Source organism: Pelobates fuscus, chromosome 5 (assembly GCF_036172605.1).
Source record: "Pelobates fuscus isolate aPelFus1 chromosome 5, aPelFus1.pri, whole genome shotgun sequence".
In the NCBI taxonomy this organism is placed as follows: Eukaryota; Metazoa; Chordata; class Amphibia; order Anura; family Pelobatidae; genus Pelobates; species Pelobates fuscus.
This window is the reverse complement of record NC_086321.1, coordinates 204,161,765-204,182,981: the sequence shown is the minus strand read 5'-3', so window position 1 is coordinate 204,182,981 and position 21,217 is coordinate 204,161,765. Positions and strand designations below refer to the sequence as shown.

Sequence of the window (21,217 nt, the reverse complement as noted above, 5' to 3'; positions counted from 1 at the left end):
TAAAATGTCATGGTTTGCCATTCTTCTCCTTTCTGAATAAGAAGCAGAACATGCACTGTCCTGATGTGCATTAGTGTGCTTATTTTAGGGATTTTATGAAGGTGTAGATATTAGTGATTTTTTTTTTAATTGCTGAAGCACATTTAATGTATGCTATTTAATTAATATAACTTTTATTTATACGCAGGTCTAAAGTATTTTTCATCTAATAGCTTACCTTTCTTGTTGCTGCAGTTATTGCAGAGTTTTGTTCTAAAAATAGTGGTGTTTGCCATTTTCATTTTATGAAACTTTTATTCCTCAATTACTAAACTGATTTTGTATTTTTTTAAATTGATGTCTTAATTTCTGAACCTAATCGACTTGTATCCCATTTGGGCCAATGGAACATTGTATAAGTAAGACTTTCAGATTTGGTATGAAGCATAGGGAAGATGGATTATTGTTTTGTAGAGCATGATAAGTTTGACGTAGATCTAGCAGCGAAAATGAGTTGCAGAGTTGGATTCTTTCACCTTACAAAAAGCTTTCTCAACAGTCACACATTGCATACCACATTTACCAAGAATACACCATCACTACCTACCAATTTCTCCTTTGGCACTCACATCATACACTGTCCCTTAGTAATCCCCAATGGCAGACACATCATGCATCAATCAACACAGACACTGTCTCTATTTCTACTTTCAGTGCACCACAATAACTTTCCTGCCTTAGTCTCCCTGTGTTTTCTTCACATATGTGTATCCTTTCACCTTGTAGTGTTAGACATGTAGACATTTGTTTAATCTGCAGTACAACTATCATAAATATACCCACTGTCACGGAGACATCAGTTTATTTTGACAGTCCTAGGTTCTAGGTTCTAGTCCTAGGTTCTACTTGTACATTAAACTGTCTTGGGCCAGCACTCCTGCTTATCTAACTTTGCCTTATTTTTCACTGCTGTAGTCATGTGAACAATGTGTGATTATGTGTAAATGGGTAGGTAGGTATGTTATGTGAATTATTATTTATTATAATTATTGTCATTTATATAGCATCATAATATTTGGCAGCCCTTTTAAATTATTGAATGGGTATATCTGACAGAACGGAGATGGCCCTGCTTAAATGAGGTTCTGTTTCTGTGATTGCTTGAAATATTTTTATTGACGTATGGAAGTCAAGAAAACCTTGTATTCTCAATTATTGTGAAACATGAAATTAATATTAGCATGGAAAGTGATAAGTGACACAACTTAATAACTCTACTATTTCAATTTAGATTAACAATGAGGTATTGTGTTAAATGTTGTTGGTAGTGAAGGAGTTAATACTGTAGAAGATACCATGTAGTGACAACTGGTCTGTATTTATCATTTTTTATTTTATTATCTTAAATTGCCTCTGGCATGGTGAATTGTTTTGATGCTTGCTGTGCTATCGTGTTAACAAAGTTAAGTAGCGTAGGTACTAGCACAAGTACTCCTAATGCACTACTGAGCTTATCATCCCATTGGTGTCAACAAAATGCCCCAAATAGTGGGACAGCATCACATATGTAAGTTAGTGCATGATGAAGACAAATTAAATAACGATTAATAAAGCCTGCATCAATGTATCATTACCTCTTTCATTTGTCATTACTTTCCCAGTGTTTAAAAGGACCTTAAATTACTTTCATATGTGTCTGGTTTTGAAGTATCTCTGCATGAAAGCATTATTCACATGAAAATCATTATTTGTAGTGTAGTTTTAACCTCCGTAAGTAGCACAAGATATTATTTACAATGCAAGAACACTCAGAACACATTACTTAAAACGTCCACTGAGTTGGATGAATTCCCATCTTCCTCAAAATGCAAAGCCTGATGTATTCTGCTTTAATGTCGCACAGGAGAATAGAAATATCTTTTTTTAAAATTTTTTTTTTTTTTAATTCAATTTAACAAGATTGTTGAAAAACACTGCTACTATAGTAGACATAATTTGGCATATATTTTCTACAGTAAAGTGAAATGTCCCTTCAGACTCATTTGTATCATTTGTATTGTATCATAAAAACTCTGCTTTACATAAAATTCTGCTTTGTAAGTTCATATAGGTAATAGATAATATAGATGGTTATCTCCAGTGATAATAAACAATGGCAAAGCATTTTGTGAATTGTAGCTGACTAATATACATGGTGTCACTGGCCTAGGTTGCTGAAGAGTATGAATCATGGACTTTTATTGGTCAGACTGGATCATGGTCTATGTTCACTTTTAAAGTTAATTATATAGCTGATTTTCCTTATAGTAGCACTTACCTGTCATATTGGTCTGACGTACAGCGCAATCAAGAGAAATGCTATGATCACTCTGAGGGTGGTGCAAGGATTTTTGGCTGTACAGGTTAAGGTGCTTTCTGCCGCCTCCAAAATGCTTCTTTACCTGTGTGTCTCTTAGCCATCCTCTTTGAGTTTTTACACTCTTTAGTCCCTTTTGCGTTTCTTATCCTCATTTTTGAATGTCCTACCCATTTTATTATCATAATTTTTTTTGTATATTCTTTATTTTGTTGTGCACAGGTAACAAACAAATTGTCCTTGCCACAACAGCATCAACAAGCACAATAAAGACAGACAGTAAAAAAAACATTAGTGTGGCATTCCAGAAAGCAGCACGATTTTTGTAGTAATAATGCAAAAAAGGAAATTAATTGAGGCACCAGAACTACAGTGCTAGTAGCATGGTCTGAGAGAGATTAGAATTTATCAAAGAAACTGTAGAACTGTGAAAAGTTCACTAGTTATATACTACTGGGTGAGTACATTGAAATATTGCAGTTATAGCACATGACAGAAGTGGAGTAAAACAACTTAATCATGGCTAACATTGTGCACTGTAAGACCAGCAGGAAATTAGCCAGGCTACAGGTAATGCCTATGTGCCACCTAACCTATGCCTCGGGGTGGAAAGTCCCAGACCTCCTTGCCATCAGCCATCTCAGTGAGCCCCCCCATAGAGCCCAGAGAGTCTTTTGTGAGCTTCCAATGGAGGGAACCTGGTCTGCTACCGGAGCTTGTATCTGGGCAATGTGCACCTGCTCAACCGGCCACAGGGAATGGAGCCTTCCAGATCATTCCAGCTATGCAGAGGGTTGAGCGCTGGTGGGTACATGGGTACAGTCGGTGAAGCTTTACTGTCTGCCGCGGTGTCTTGCGCCTCCTCCTTTGCTGCACCACATGGGGGAGGCAGATGCATGCTGTCACGACCAGCAGGCCAGTCCTCTACATCCCTCCAGCAACTGTGTGTGCCTTTCTCCATAGTCCCTTTGTGTGTCTCTTTCTCCCCAGCCCCTTTGTATGTCTCTTACATCTTTTAACCCCTTTTCTGCATCAATATCTCTCCCCAGCCCCTTTGTGTGTCTCATTTTCCACCTCCAGCCCCTTTGTGTGGCTCTTTAAACACGACTCCTTTGTGTGTCTCTTTCTTCCCCCAGCCCTTTCTGTGTATGTTACATTTTTCAGCCCTATTGTGTGCCTCTTTCTCACCCTAGCCCCTTTGTGTGTTGCTTACCTCCAGTCCCGTTGTGTGTCTGTTTCTCTGCCTCCAGCCCATTTGTGTGTCTCTTTAACCCTCAGTTCCTTTGTGTGTCTCTTTAACACTCAGTTCCTTTATGTGTGTATTTAACCCTCAATTTCTTTGTGTCTTTTTCTTCCCTCCAGCCCTTTTGTGTGTTGCTTCCCTCTAGTCCCTTTGTGTATCTGTTTCTCTGCCTCCAGCCCCTTTGTGTGTCTCTTTAACCCTCAGTTCCTTTGTGTGTCTCTTTATCCCTCAGTTCCTTTATGTGTATATTTAACCCTCAATTTCTTTGTGTGTCTTTTTCTTCCCTCCAGCCCTTTTGTGTGCCTATTCCTCTGCCTAACATTTTGTTTTTCTCTCCCCAGCCCCTTTATATGTCTCTTTCTTCCCCCCAATTCACTTTGTGTTTCTCTTTCTAAAACTCCTCTCTTTTTGTGTATCTCTTGCCTGCTGTCCTCCTGTTGTAACATGGCCTCATGTACCATGGTAGAGCTCTTCTTTATCTTCTACCCGGTTCGGACGGGAAGCTGCTTCCAGTGAGCAGCTTCCTGTCAGACTAGGTAAAGGATAAATAATGTCCTGTACAGTGATTTGTGATGCCACTTCTACTGGTCGCTTGGACATTGTGCCCCCCAAACATGTGCACCCTGTTTAAACTTACCGGTGCACCTGGAATTGGAACAGGACCCTGCAAGAGGGAGCTGGAAGGAAGTCAAAGTCAGGAGGTTGAGAGGTCAAGGGCAGGCAGCTAGAGAACGAGTTCAGGAGGAAAGCCTAATGTCAAAAGCCAGGAAGTCACAATACTGGAGGGAAGGTCAGGAACTGTTGAAGACAAACACAAATTGCCATTAGTCTACAGCAAGAACAACCAATCAGTGACTAAGGGTATAGGCAGACTCAGTCACCTGGCCCCACCTCCCCATAGGCAGAGCCTCCCAAAGCTATACAATGCACTCTAGGTCTCAGCACCAAGCACCATCTTGGTGGCGTCATAGTCTTTCTCCCTATCTCTCCAAATCATCTATGGCTCCTCCCGATTCCTCCTGCATACCACACGGGCATCCACATGGCGTCATTACCTTTGCGGATCCTGGTGCCGACAGAGGCCGGGATCTTGGGGATAGCCAGGAGATGGCCGCAAAGGTAGAGTGGTGCAACCCTGTGGGCTGGTGGACCACATGATAAGCCCTGGGCACCATAGATGGCTAAAAGTGTTGCATTTTGTGATGAATTTTATAATGTTTACGTTTACACATTTGTTTCACATAGTTGCTTAGTATAATTAGACACAGGTTATTTAGAGGGCATTAATCGGCTGGAGTCTTGGACCAGGAATTATCGCCTTTAATTAGTGATATTGAAATGAAACTTTCTTTGATTGCTAAGTAGTTTTTCTTATCTGAGGCCAGAGAAGTACAGAATGTAGTCATGTAGTCATTATATAAATGCTCTGATGTTATTGTGAAAGTTGTGTAATTTTCTACTTATTCTATGTACATCTTAATTTACTTTGTTTATTCTTATTTAAACATAGTTTTATTCTAATACTGGCAGCACATTAACTATCACTTTGATGCTGCCTGCATGTGTTTTTAATTTAATTTCCAAATAAAGGACATTTTTGACTGACCCTGTTTATGTCCAGCTTATGCCATATTGAGAAGTACTTTTTTGATGTTTTTGATGGCTATCAACTGACAAGCACAATATGAAACTTTCACTGCTGGAGCGTTCAGATATTGTATAGTGAGCAGTGTAGATAAAAATTTACACTAGTCATTCGTCAATTTCTTTACTAGTGGTTTGGTTTCCAACATCTGCTATAGAAGCCATATTTCTCGAACAGTTTGGTCACATATAGGCTATGACACTTCTCCTTTTTACACATCAAACCATTAACATATTGAAATAAATGTTCAGAATTTGTTTAGCGTGAGTGCAGATTTCTGCCGTGACCACCAGAGCTTGCTTGTGGACTTATTAGCAGCCTCAGTTGAAATAAATCATTTGAAAACGACTGCTCTATACCCAATGAAACATATTCATGATGAAGATATATATAAAATGTCTCCAACAGTTTTTCGACCGGTGCCAAATTATGAGCTGTTTTTCTGAGCTATATGTATGTTTTATCAGCTCTCGGACCAAAACAAAAAAAAAACATGTCCTGATCAGTGGTGATGAGTGAAATACCCCGTAGAGCAGACCCTTGATTTTCTTGTTGTATTGAGGAGGAAATTGCAGTGTGTTTAGCCCTGAACTGACAAAGTGATTGGAACAGTTTTAGCTGATATTAGACTTTTTAAAGCTAATAAAAACTGAGATTTATGAGTTGATGGAATAAAAACCTTAGTTTCTATATTTTTAAATCCATCGGGTTCAGTTACGAAGCCACTGCGCTGACATGCTTTCTGGCATGAGTAGTCATTAATATGTCTAAAGTACTGCTTGTTTCATTTGCTGCCAAAATAAGCTGGAAATATTTCTGGTTTCTCTGGTCATAGTAATTGTGTTATTATCTTTATTTATTAATTCAAACATTACTTTTGTGAGTAGTTTAGAATATGGACACTGAGGAACATACTCCCCAGAACTTAATTCTTTATGTTGGTGTCATTCCTTCTGGTAAAAGTCCATCATCTGAATAATTTAAAATATTCCTAAAGCAGGAGTTGACAAAACTACAGATAAAGAAATATAAAAAATGCTCCAATTACTTTTTCCTCTAAATTTGATACAAAGTACATAACAGGGAACATAATTAGGTTATGCAACCATTATATGTGTACTTTGTTCTCTCTATCGACCCACAAGCATTGTGTTAGCAAATATATTTACATCCCGTTCCAGTTTTATTTTGGAGAAAGTATTTATATCACATTGCTATGCAATCCTCATGTATATCCTACTTTCTACATTACCATCCAATTCTGAAATCTAAACCTCATTTGCTGTGAAAACATATAGTGTATGGAATCATTAGAAATAGCTGGCTTTGGCAGTTTTTGTACCTCGGATATGATATGTCTCATCATGCCTAACCACATATTCTTTTCCATTTTGTTTTGTATATACTGTTCCAGAAGTCATAGACCACCCCACAATGTTATAAGCTTCCAGCTCACGAAGTTTATGTTTTTACTATGTATAGAATAATAAATATGATCCCTTTCCTGCAGGGTCCACACTACGCCCTATATTTCTAATGCCTCTGACTATTTTAACTCATGCTTTATGTTCACAATTCATTCCTGTAAGGCTTTCTTTCTTTCTGATATATACAGAGTATCTTGTGTGGTTTAGTCTGTTACATTTCAGTGCTAATCCTTTTAAACACTCAAGCTATTTTTAATGAAATGCATTAAACCACTTATGTTCTTTCCAACTCTTCATGTGAATTAAATATACTTTTCTAACTTTTTCCATCCTTCATAAAGTGATCTATATCTCATAACAGCTGTAATTGAGCAGGTACATTTACACTTTGCTATGTCCCAACTACATTCTGTTAATGTATGGTAAACAGTTATAAGGTCCAAGTAAATCATGCATAAATCAAATAATAGTTTCTCAACAATACGTAATTATTGCTGGGGGATAGGATGGCTAGAAGGTTGGAGGAGATTTTAAACTAGTAGTAGGGGGGAGGGTCAAAACAATCGAGAAAATGGAGATAGGATAGAAAGGAGACTTTAGCTTAGTGTAAGGGTGGTGGATATGGGAGGAGGGAAAAGCTCAGAACAGAGCAGGTATGTAATATTGATGAAAATTCACAAAATGTACAAATGACTCATGATAATATTAAATGTATACTTACTAATGCAAGGAGCCTATATAAGAAAATGGGTGAACTAGAGGCAATAGTATAGACTAAACTTTATGATATAATAGGCATAACAGAAACATGGTGGGATGGAACACATGACTGGGCAGTTAACTTAAAGGACCACTATAGGCACTCAAACCACTTCAGCTCAATGAAGTGGTCTGGGTGCCAATTCCCTCTAGTCTTAACCCTGCAGCTGAAAACATAGCAGTTTTAGAGAAACTGCTATGTTCACTGAGGGTTAATCCAGCCTCTAGTGCCTGTCTCACTGACAGCCGCTAGAGGCGCTTCCAGGATTCTCACTGTGAAAATCACAGTGAGAAGACGCTGGACGTCCATAGGAAAGTGTTGAGTAATGCTTTCATATGGGCTATTTGAATGCGCGCACGGCTCTTGCCAGAGAGGGAGCCCGGCGCTGGAGAAAGGTAAGTGGCTGAAGGGATTTTAACCCCTTCAGCCCAGCAGGAGGGGGGCCCTGAGGGCGGGGGGGACGGACCTAATGACCCTATAGTGCCAGGAAAACGAGTTTGTTTTCCTGGCATTTTAGTGCTCCTTTAAATGGTTATTTAGGAAGGATAGGGAAAACAAGAAGTGTGGTGGGGTATGTCTGTATGTCAACCTTGAGTTAAAGTCAAATCTTAGGTATGTGGAGTGTGACGAGGAAAATGTGGAAGCTTTATGGGTAGATATCTGCTTGGGACAAATGAAGGAAAATCAATTATTGGTTGGGAAATGTTATAAACCACCTAATGTAAATATTAATGCGGAAGAACAGCTGTGAGAGCAAATTGGGAAAGCTGCAAATCGGGGTAACACGTTAATTATTGGAGATTTTCATTACCCGGACATAAATTGGGATAAAATTACTAGTACTTCAGCAAGAGGAATCAGGTTTTTGAATGTGTTAAATGGCACCTTCATGTCACAACTGGTGCAAGCACCAACTAGAAAGGATGCTTGTCTGGATCTTGCTATAACAAGCAATGTTGATATTTTGACCAACATTCAAAAATTTGGGAAATAGTGATCACAATATGGTAATTTTTGAAATAAACTCAAGAAAGCAAAAGCACGTGGGGTATACTAAAACTTATAATTTTTAAAAAGCCAATTTCAATAAGATTAGGGCAGCTCTACAACAAATTGACTGGCATAAACTCCTTAGTGAAAAAAACACTGAGGCTAAATGGAAACTATTCAAACAAATATTAGAAAAGTATATTTCTCAGTATGTACCATCGGGTAATAAATATAAATGAAACAAATTGAAACCATTGTGGCTTAGTAGAGAAGTAAAACAAGAGATTAAAAATAAGAAAAGTGCATTTAAAACATTTAAATCGGACAGTCAGAGACATCCTTTATAATCTATAAGGAAGCCAATAATGCTTGCAAAAAGGCAATTAAAGTGGCTAAACTAGAAAATGAGATATTGATAGCCAAAGAATGCAAAACCATCCCCCAGTTTTTTTTCAGGTGCATCAATTCTAAAAAAAACAAAAAATGAAAGTGTAGGAACACTGGAAACAGAGATGGGCCTGTTAGCTATTGAAGACCAGGAAAAGGCAGAAATTTTAAATAACTATTTTTCTTCAGTATATATTAATGAGGATCCTATGGTAAGAGATATGCAAAATGATTGCTTGTGATTGGATAGCTCGAGACAAGGTGCTACAGCTGTTAAAGAAAATTTATGTAACTAAAGCTCCGGGGCCTGACGGTATTCACTCACGAGTACTTAAGGAGCTAAGTGAGGAAATAAGTGAACCTCTGTATTTAATTTCTCAAGATTTGTTTGTTTCAGGTATTGTACCGGAGGATTGGAGGAAGGCAGATGTTGTTCCTATATTTAAAAAGGGTTCAAAATCCTTGCCTGGAAATTATAGACCTGTGAGCTGGGAAAATATTTGAATGGCTGTTAAGGGATAATATTCAGGAATTCATTAGGTAGAACTTTGTTATTAGCAATAATCAGCATGGTTTTATGAAACATAGGTCATGTCAAACTAACCTAATTGCATTCAAGAAGAAGTAAGTAGAAGTATAGATCAGGGTGTTGCAGTGGATGTGATCTACTTGGATTTTGCTAAGGCATTTGATACGGTTCCTCACAATAGGTTAGTCTTCAAACTAAAATAAATTGGTCTAGATGAATGTTCTTGTTCTTGGGTAGAACATTGGCTTAAGGATAGAGTACAAAACAGTTGATTTTTCTAATCTATACATTTGCTTGCAAAACCGCTAGCACACTGTATATATAAAGTTATATGCTTAAGTTGTTTGGGGCATGACAGAGATGCCCTTACCCCACATAAAAGCCCATTAGTTTTTTTTGTTTGTGCTTGATAGTATTTCATTATTGTGGATAGTCCATGTGTTTGTTTGCGCTGTAGATAATGTATCATATTTTCTTCAGGTTTTTCTCATCGTTTCGCCCTTATCTGTGCTTTATAACTGGAAGGATGAGCTTGAGACCTGGGGATATTTCAAAGTAACCGTCATACATGGAAACAAAAAGGATTTTGAACTTAGCCGAATAAAACAAGGAAAATATGAAATTTCTTTGACTACTTATGAAACGCTTCGCTTGTGTTTAGATGAACTTAACAGGTATGTTTAACCAAAAACATTATTGTGAGAAACATTTTTCTGCATGTACATGCAATTACTTAAAATGCCAGCCAACATTATGAGAACTTCACATCTTGCTTTCTGTCTTGTTTTGGTTCCTGTGCATAATGGGATCATTAATTTTAAAGTGCTTTCTTTCCTCTCTCTGTTTCACACCGTGTTAGTTGAACTCATATTCCCATGTAAATGACATTCTAAATTTTTATGGAAAGTTTTTTTTCCCCATTTTTTTAATCTAATGACTGCTGACTATTATGGTAGGCTAGCAAGACTATGGTAAGTAATGTCAGTGAGTTGTGATGTCTACTGGCATCAACATTTAAGGTGCACTCCACTGCAGAAGCACTGGTGGAGCACTGTAATTGCCGCACATGCCCAGTGCCGTCTATGAGAATGCTCTGATTGGACCTAAGATTGTCCAGATGGATGAAAGATATTCTATTTACGCTAAATATAAATGTAGATATTCTTGTTAGTGGTTTTTAACCCCGTAAGGACACATGGCATGTGTGACATGTCATGATTCCCTTTTATTCCAGAAGTTTGGTCCTTAAGGGGTTAAATAGTAATTGTTCTTCTATAATACAGTACATTTTTAGAAGCTTGACTAGTTCTGTAAAAATAACACAACCCTGTTTCTGTTTACATTGCTTTATAATGTGTATATTTTATAGCATAATAGGTGTTACCAATTAGTCTTTTTTATTGGAGCATTTTCTGGTCACTGATAAAACTAAGCCATTTTAGAACACAGCTCTGATTTATGTTGTTTTTTTTTTCTCTTGATGCTTCTTTCCAATGCTTCCATAACCTATATTCTCTGAATGGAAAGTCTTCTTTTTACAGTTAATTGCTTAACACACAAGTCTCCTTATTTTGTCTGTGATCTTATTCAGTGTTCTATTTTACCTAAATCGACTAATATATAAATGTTACGAACCCTATTAGTTTCCTTTACTTGCACGGTTATATGAGGTTTATTTTTCTGCTAATACAATTATAAAGTAATTTGTACATATCTATCTATCTATCTATCTATCTATCTATCTATCTATATATATATATATATATATATATATATATATATATATATATATATATATATAGTTAGAAGGAAGCTAGCAGCATTCAGTCCATGGGTAATTGTGGTCATGTATCTAGTAATTTAGCAGAATTATGACTTAACAATATTGCATTCTTGTTAATTTTACCCTACATCCACTAGCAATCATTAAAGTGGACATCTTACACGGATGTTTTATCACTTTATTGTTATTTTAAAACACTGTATATACCTAAGCTATGCTTTAAAGTGGTGTTCAGCAGGATGCATACAATGTTCTAAAGGGATCCTAAAATGCAGATCCATACGAAAGAGAAATACACAAAGTGGTATCAGTGAAAATCTATGTATTTTTTTTTTTAATTCTTAATTGTTGTACTGCGTGGAACACATTGGCATGACATTTTGGCTTTCGCAGAAGCCAATCACATCTCTTTTTTGTTTTTTGTCATAGTAGTTACAGAAAGGAAGAATATCGGTTAGAACAATCATTTTTAGGCGTTATTAGGGGTGCCCCCAATAGCTTTCTGCTTCCCAGTTTTTGGCTTGCATTCCTGCAGTTTTTCCTCTTGTGCCCATCAAACTTGTGGGTCGTCAAGAGTTACCGTATTTTTCGCTCCATAAGACGCACTTTTTTTCCCCTCAAAAGTGAGGTGAAATGTCTGTGCGTCTTATGGAGCGAATATGAAGCTTTACTTACCTGTCTTGCAGCGTTGGCCGGCAGCACAGGGCGCACCGCGGTAGTGGAACTTGAATTTCATGTTCCGGTTTCCGGCGGGACTGAAAGGAAGTGTGCACAAGCTGAGTGCGCACTTCCTTTCAGTCCCACCGGAAACCGGAACATGAAATTCAAGTTCCACTACCGCGGTGCGCCCTGTGCTGCCGGCCAACGCTGCAAGACAGGTAAGTAATTATGGGACAAGGGGAGGGGGACAGTATGGGAGAGAAGAATATGGGGAGGGGGATGAAGTCTATGGGGAGGAGGGGGATGAAGTCTATGGGGAGGGGGGGGATGAAGTCTATGGGGAGGGGGGGGATGAAGTCTATGGGGAGGGGGGGGATGAAGTCTATGGGGAGGGGGGGATGAAGTCTATGGGGAGGGGGGGGATGAAGTCTATGGGGAGGGGGGGATGAAGTCTATGGGGAGGGGGGGGATGAAGACTATGGGGAGGGGGTGGGTGAAGTCTATGGGGAGGGGGTGGGTGAAGTCTATGGGGAGGGGGTGGGTGAAGACTATGGGGAGGGGGTGGGTGAAGACTATGGGAGAGAGGAGAAGACTATGGGAGGGGGGGACACTATGGGACAGGGGAGAAAAAAAATATTCTGTACAAACTGTCCCATAGTAAGAAACACTATGGGACAGTTTGTTCAGAATATTTTTTTTCTGGGTTTCTTCCTCTAAAAACTAGGTGCGTCTTATGGTGAGGTGCGTCTTATGGAGCGAAAAATACGGTAACTAATAAAACAATACAACTTAACAATTCAAATATCCTGTACACTTGCTTTTGTCTGAGTCGTGGGACGTGTAGTGGTTTTCTGAGGGTCTATATAGGCGTGGGTGGGTGGGTATATTCCCTCCCTTCGGTCCCCCTGCTGTGTAATCTGTGGGTCTCTCCTCTCCCTTCCCCTGGCGTCATAGCAATCCTTTATCTCTTTCCTCCTTCCCGCTCAGATGGCAAACTGGTCCCAGAGATCCCATACCTTATGGAAGGTGTTAACTGTGTGTCTCACCTGTGCCGTCAATTTGTCCATAAGATAGTTATCTTTTATTTTGGCTATTACCATGGCTATTGGGGGCAATTCTGGGCACAACCACTTCTGGGCTAGGGCCCGTCTGGCCGCCAGGTAGACAGTGTTAAGTAGTTTCTGTTCGTGTCTGGGCAAGCCCTCGGTGGGTCTAAAAAGGAGGCATGCCCAGGGGTCCCTCCCGAGGGGTCTCTGAAGGATCCGGGAGCTTAGCTCCACCATTTTCCCCCAGAACTCCCACACCCTGGGGCAGTTCCACCACATGTGGATGTAATCCCCCCTCTCCCCACACGACCTCCAGCACATGTCTGTGGGGCTGATCTTCATATGATATTGTTTGGCCGGTGTGGTGTACCACCTGAGGAGGTTCTTATAGGCCTATTCCTGGAGTGTTACACAAACGGAGGATCATGCATTTGCCTCCCAAATATCCTTCCACTCCACTCCCTCCAGCTGTTCCCCCAGGTAGGCCTCCCACCGGTCAGTATAGCGCAGCGTCCCCCATTCATGGGATTCTGCGCGGATCTGTCCGTATATCCGCGATATCAGACCCTGTGGTGCCCTTTCCTGAAAACTCATCTTCTAAATGAATGTCAGAGGGGTATTGGCCGCTTTCCTCACCTTTCGGCATATGTCTATATTTTTATTAGTGAAGCACCTAGCAAAATAAAATCAAGATCGAATTTACTATAAAATTGTGTTTTAAAGTCCTTGTTGCAAAATATGTGTAAATTCTCTTACTTTCACAGTTAAAGTTCCAAACAATAAAGGGCGCCCAGTTTTTTTTTAATTGTTTTTATTTTTATACATACATTTATAATCGGTTTTAATTAATACTGATTAACACAATTATGTAATGGATCATTATACAAGGAACACAATAGAAATAATCGTATTTAAAGGGACTCTATAGTCTACATATAAAAGCAAGAAAGACAGGTCCCCCAGCCTTCCTTCTTGCTTTTATATGTACTTTCAAATATAAAAAATCATTTTCGATGCTTTTTTATATTAAAAACGTACCTCTGTTCCAGCGCCGAGCTCCCAGCCATGCCGCACCCCCTTTTTCGTCAAAAGGACGAAATTGCGGGGCCCAATAGGACGCTTCTCTGAGAGAAGCGTCATTGCTCCCTTGTGCGCATGCGCGACTTCGCCGCACATGCGCACAGACTTCAGAGGGCGGCATTCATGCTGCCCTCTGAAGTCCTGAGCGCACTACTGCGCATGCGTGCGGTGTGCGCGGCCGCGAGCTGAGCTGACTGATAGCTCAGCTCGCGTTTTTTGCCCGCCCCCTCTCCTCTCTAACAGGCTGGATAGAGAAGGCGCGCACACAGTGCCTTCTCTCTCCTGCACACGTCAGACGTATCTTAATATGTCTGACGTGTACAGGGCCTTTTTAGGGCCCTGCATGATAGGAAGTCCCTCTAGTGGCCGTCTGAGTGACGGCCACTGGAGGTATTCCTATCAGTCAATGTAAACACTGTATTTTCTCTGAAAATACAGTGTTTACATTAGATTGCCTGCAGGGAGCTATAGATCTCACCTGAACAAATACATTAAGCTGTAGTTGTTCAGGTGACTATAGTGTCCCTTTAAGACATGTTTATTGTGAAACATATTTTTTGTTTATGTAGACATAAATTGTGTTGTACGTTCATTATACATGTGTGTGGTTTAATTTGTTAGTAAGTTTTAAAAAGTTTCTTAATAAAAATAATATGACATGCCCCCAAACAAAACCAGGTATACCGAATAAAGTAGTGAGGTAAGCATACTTCATACCTATAAGCAAAATAAACTGTCCCTTATGAAAACTACTAAATAATGTAATCAATTGAACAGTCAGTAACTGTTAAAAACAACAAAACAAAAAAACAACAACAATAAAGTGCTTATAGACATAAAACACACACATCATCACTATATAGAGGTAGTAAAGGATAGACCATCAGTGTTTGAGCAGCTAACTTAATCTAAATCTAATTTAACAGATCTTTTGTAAGTGCCTTTGCATGTATAATACTACTCCTATATGTGCACTTTATCACAAATTGCACATTTGGCACTTTAGAAATTTGGTCTTAAAGACACAGCTCACCTTTACTTGGATTTGTTTTGTATTATAAGAGTGTTGTGTTGGAGCTTTACACTTATTAAGGTGCAGCTTTTTCTGTTTTTATAATATTTCTTGATATTTGTATTTAGACTTTTAGACAATTTTTTACTAGCGCCTATTTTCTACTTGTTTTTGGTGTGTATACTCCTATATGTGTATGTCTGTCCAGTTTAGGCTAAAATAACGCAAAACCTTAACACACAAAGTGCAAGTGAGGTGAGGTATTTTAGTTAGCTCCCTTTACAAGTGCGACTTCCCCAGTGTTTATAAAACCACTTAAAAAACACAAATATAATATAGAAAATAGAAACAGGAGGCGCTCCAAATTGTGGGTGAGAACAAGAAAATAACAAAGTAAATACTTATTCACACTGTACACCCATGGTGTACATATAAGTTGAAGAAACAGTGTGAATAAGTATTTACTTTGTTATTTTCTTGTTCTCACCCACAATTCGGAGCGCCCCCTTTCTGTTTCTATTTTTTAGGCTAAAATAAATAAGGTCCAGGCACTCAGGATTGCTGCAGGAAGGAAGGTTTATTGGAACAGAAAGTGCAACGTTTCAGCCCACATAGAGGAATTTATCAAGCTTTGACTTAATTTATTGTATCTACTATACAGGATTTTGCCAACCCTGGCCCTGATAAGCACCTGGATTCCTAAGTGTGAGTGCGGTATCCTCCGTTTGTGAATTGTCCAGTTTCGTCTGTGAATTTTGAAGGGATTAATTAGTTGTTTGGAATGTGTATCTATGCTTTTATCAGTGCCTTGCTTGGCTTTATAATTTTGGGCATTCTGAATTTATTTATTATGTGTACTGTAAATACAAATACTGACAATATCTCTGTTTCTGTAAACAGCATAAATTGGGCAGCTGTCATTGTAGACGAAGCACACCGAATCAAAAACCCAAAAGCCAGAGTAACACAGGTTATGAAAGATTTAAACTGTAAAGTTCGCTTTGGGCTTACAGGAACAATACTGCAGAACAATATGGAGGAACTATGGTGTGTTATGGACTGGTATGTAAAATAAATGTTTTGTCTAGTATATATATATTTTGTTATCTAGTATATATTTGTATAGTATATATGGCTGAGGTTTGAGAGTTGTGCAAAAGGTATATCTTCCTATACCAAACTCAGTGATTTTCTAGGTAACTTTACTGACAAGATTGTCCAATCCTTTTTAGACTACAATAATTTTCGACTCTGCTATTGGCCCAATCTAGATTCATACCCTTGCAGAATTATAAATTATATTCATACTACCAATTTTGTAATGCACAATGGTGTACATATAAGTTGAAGAAACGTTACTAAAGTTTTTTTTTTTTTTTTTTCCTTACTTGGATTTTGTGGCAAAGTGACAAAGGGATTGGAAATCATAGCCTAGAACAAAAAATTGTCTGATTTGACAAAAAAATGTACACTCTTAGGGTGAGGTGAATGACATAGTGTGTGTGTGTGTGCATATATTGTTTACATACATACATACATACATATTAACCCTTAATAGGGGACACATGGGGTGGGTGGAAGCATTGTAACATTGCTGTGTGATACAAAAGTGAAGCATTGTAACATTGCTGTGTGATACAAAAGTGAATATAAATACACAAAAATATCTCTGTCTCATTAGAGATATCTTTGCCTGAAGCTGAAGGAAGCAAGGTGAATTGTTAGTGTAGGACCAAGTAGTTTGCCTTGACGTGGCAGGTGGACTTACATCTAATTGGAGTTACTAAATAACCTCCGTTTATTTAAATATGCATAGGGATTTGGGGAGTGAGCAGGTAACTTTTGTTTTCTTTTATTTTTACTGTATGCATTCGGGCTGATGTGTGCTATGGTCGTTGCTGACGCCCAAGAGTATTGGGAGTTTGAGCGCAGGACTCATTTTTGTGTATAATGATCAAAAATAGGCAATAAAAAAAAAGGAAAAAAATAAATCTGGAGATGGCAATATAAATGGGAAATTAATTATATTGAGAGAGAGAGAGTGATAATACTTAACATAATCAACTATGAAAGTAGACCTTATACCTAGCCAAGATGTCTAAATGCATTAAAAATATTTTTTGATGGAAATAACTTTCAAATTGGAAACAATTAATACTACATCCTCTAAATTTGAGTGAGTTAGCTTCACACATATTCCTGGGAAAAACATATTAGATAGAGTACTTATTACAAGGACTTCTAGAACCAGTCTGTCCTCTTGATCTGCCCATGTAGAGGGATGAAAGTGATTGAGAACTTTGGGTCCAAATTCTGCCATCAAATGGAGAAGAATCCTTGGCCTTGTTGAAAGGAGCCTGTAAGGCTTGTGAAATAAGTCAGGCTTGAATGATTGCTCTTTTACCGACATTGTTTAAAAAACTTTGTTTGTGAATACTTTTTCATAGATAATTGTAATTTGTCTAAAGTAATAAAAGTTCCAACAGAAACATAGCTTCATGCCGTTCAATAGTAATATTGTTTTTGACATTGCCCAAAATACAAATCGGCTACCCCTGAAAACAAAGGAGTCAACAGGGATACATCTTCACTAAAGTCTTTTCCGGCGAATATGAAGTATCCAGGCCCTTATCCTGACAGGATCTGAGGGAAAATTCCAGTACATCTTTTGTATTCCATCTATGGCATTGATGTATTTCTTCTGATTGAAAACCGTTGATAAACATCAGCTAGTTTTAGAATTAAAAAAAAAAAAAAAAAAAAAATTTCAGCTGGTTTTAATGCCAAATTAATTTATTGGTAGTTTGTCAGCACAAATTAAAACCACCAATAAATGTGCTTCGGAATGCCTTAACATATAACCCCCATATTAGTATAAGGGAGTTAAGAATCTTCTTTATGCCCCTGTCCATTATGCCGAGGGTGGGGACATGCCCATCCAGGGCCGGACTGGCCCACCGGGATACCGGGAAATTTCCCGGTGGGCCGCGGCTCCTGGGGGCTGCTCTGGCAATATGTGCCACCGGGTGGCCGGTCCGGTGGCACACACTTTGAGGGGGCCGGCCGGCAGGCAGGCGGCCGCATTGCACGCTGCAGCCTCACCGGTCCGGCGGCACACCTAATGCTGAGGGCTGAGGGAGGAGCATATCTCTACCATGCTCCCTCGCGGTTCCCACAATCCCCAGCAGCATCCGTGCTGGGGATTGTGGGAACCGCGAGGGAGCATGGTAGAGATATGCTCCTCCCTCCTCCTTCAGCCCTCAGCGTTAACAGTGCTGCCGGACCGGCGAGGCTGCAGCGTGCAATGCGGCCGGCCCCCTGACTCCTCTCAGGTGGGTGGGGGGGTGAATAGAGAGAGAGACAAGGGGGGGGGGGGGGGTGAAGAGAGAGACAAGGGGGGGGGGGATGAAAAGAGAGACAGAGGGGGGGGGTGAAAAGAGAGACAGAGGGGGGGGGTGAAAAGAGAGACAGAGGGGGGGGTGAAAAGAGAGACAGAGGGGGGGTGAAAAGAGAGACAGAGGGGGGGGTGAAAAGAGAGAGCGAGACAGAGGTGGGGTGAATAGAGAGAGAGACAGAGGGAGGTGGAGAGAGAGAGAGGCAGAGGGGGTGAATAGAGAGAGAGTGACAGAGGGGGGGAATAGAGAGAGAGAGACAGGGGGGGGTGAATAGAGAGAGAGACAGAGGGGGGGGTGAATAGAGAGAGAGACAGAGGGGGTGAATAGAGAGAGAGACAGTGGGGGGGTGAATAGAGAGAGACAGTGGGGGGGGTGAATAGAGAGAGAGAGAGAGAGACAGGGGGGTGAATAGAGAGAGAGACAGAGGGGGGGAGAGTGCCACAGGGAGAGGGGGGAGAGTGAGACACAAGGGGGGAGAGAGGGGCGAATAGAGAGAGACAGAGGGGGAGGGAGAGTGCCACAGGGAAAGGAGGGAGAAAGAGACAGAGGGGGGAGAGTGAGACACAAGGGGAGAAAGAGGCGTAAATAGAGAGAGACAGAGGGGGAGGGAGAGTGCCACAGGGAAACTCTAGCCCTGGAGCTACGGGCTAGAGTTCACTCTCACCACTGCGACCACCAGGGATTCCTGGTGGTCCAAGTGGTGAGAGTGAACTCTAGCCCCATACAAACACTGCCCACACACACCATACACATTCACACACTGCCCCCCCATACACACACACAGACCCCCATACACACATTCCCCTACACACACAGCCACCCATACACACATTGCCCCACGCACCCTACACACTGAACCTTTCACACACATTGCACCCCTCACACATTGCACCACTGCTCCTATACCCTACTACAGCCCCATATCCCAGCAGACCCCAGGTAAGTTGTCAAACTGTACTTAAACGGTTTGACTACTTACTCTGGGAGCGGGTCCCGGCACTCCTGGCACCATACCCACTACACAGAGCAGTAGTGGTTATTGTGCATGGATTATTTCTTTAAATAATCTATAGGTGCCCCTCCTGAGATCAGGCTCTGGATCTGCCACTGATTTATATTATAATATATAATATATAATATATATTATATATATTATATATTTAATATATAATATATAATATATATATTATATTATATTATATATTTATAATATATAATATATTTATAATATATATAATATATATATATTTATAATATAAATCAGTGGCGGATCCAGAGCCTGATCTCAGGAGGGGCACCTATAGATTATTTAAAGAAATAATCCATGCACAATAACCACTACTGCTCTGTGTAGTGGGTATGGTGCCAGGAGTGCCGGGACCCGCTCCCAGAGTAAGTAGTCAAACCGTTTAAGTACAGTTTGACAACTTACCTGGGGTCTGCTGGGATATGGGGCTGTAGTAGGGTATAGGAGCAGTGGTGCAATGTGTGAGGGGTGCAATGTGTGTATATATATATATAATTATGCCTATTATATTTACACATATATTAATGTACATTTATATATGCATAATACACTAAGAAATTTCATTGATATGTACAATATGTAATAAGCAGATATTGGCCCAGTCTTGTTGCTAGGTGCATAATCCAGCACAATAACATATTTAAAGTGAAGAGTGCACCCACAGGACCTCAAAATAAACAAGATAACGTCATTTTTTACAGTTGTGCCCTACATACATTCACCATTTCAGTCCCATTACCAAGCTTTCCTTAATATGTCATGGTAGTTGGACTGAAACATTGGCTATATGCAAAGGCACGTCTGCTTAAAATAAATCTGCACTCTTTTTTTTTTAAGCCTATATGTGCTTTTTTTCACGTTGGAGTAATAATTTTAATTTTAAGTTATCTTTTCTAACTCTGTATCTGCACACTATGCTGGCGCGACGCATTATGGGGCTGGTAAATAATTTTTTTCCAGGGCTGCTTTTAATTCCCAGTCCGGCCCTGTGCCCATCCCTTATCATTAGGGAGCCACCACCCAATGCCAAACTTACCTATGTTACTAGTGATTGGGTAGCAATAACTGCCCAGATGTTAGTCTTTTATGACTTATCAAGAGTTGATAAACTGCAGATAAACATGATCAGCAGTTATTTAAGCCAGGCCTATGTTTATTGAGGTATTGTACTTTGTACTTAGAAATATGGTCCAGCGGAGACCAGTCTTTTGACTGTGGATGCCTAGGATCCTCAGTGTCAAAGAGTGGTTCCCATTTGTTATCCATAATGACAGATTGGAAGAAGAGAAGAAGAAAAATATTATCCTAATGAAATAATACACAATATGATTATTATAAGAATTTCAAATCCTAGGTAAAAAAACAGTGATGCTCATTTACAGGAAGCAGGAAGAGGGCACTGCTTTTTATCACCTGTTCTATGAACTGGGAGGGGATTATGTCATCTATACCTGTGTCAATGCATTCAATTTTTTTTTGTTTTTTGTTTTTTTTTTCACTTTTTTTTGCTGCTAATAATTAAGAAGTTAAGTATAATAGGAGTCTCCATACCTTTTAATAAAATTGCATATTATTGATGTAAGAACTAGAATCTAATCATAGTTTAGTGTTTTCAGTACACTCCCATTATGGTTTAAAATCATTCAACGATACTTGGATTACATTGTTTTTTTTTTAATTCTTTATTTTTGCTGTGCAGGTGGTTACAGGTTATTAAGAGACGCCACAACAGCGTATTTCAAGATGTACAATAGTTGAACAGTGGCATGAAAGTTCGCACATTTTTCTATATTTTTAGCAAGCTTGACTAAACAGCTATATTGTCCGAGTAAGCTTGAATAAGATAAAATAAAAAAATAGATGCTTAACTTGTATAAATTGGCATTTGTGATAGGCAT

At 39.5% G+C, this 21,217-nt stretch overlaps 1 protein-coding gene across 1 annotated transcript in view; it reads left to right on the top strand.

Moving 5' to 3' along the window:
* The window catches only part of ERCC6L2 (ERCC excision repair 6 like 2), a 189,213-nt gene that overhangs the window by 13,426 nt on the left and 154,570 nt on the right, over nt 1-21,217 (top strand). Inside the window, exons 4-5 of the mRNA XM_063454963.1 lie at nt 9,797-9,990; nt 15,798-15,959. Of these exons, the coding sequence (XP_063311033.1) occupies nt 9,797-9,990; nt 15,798-15,959 (356 nt within the window). The remainder of the gene's footprint in view (nt 1-9,796; nt 9,991-15,797; nt 15,960-21,217) is intronic.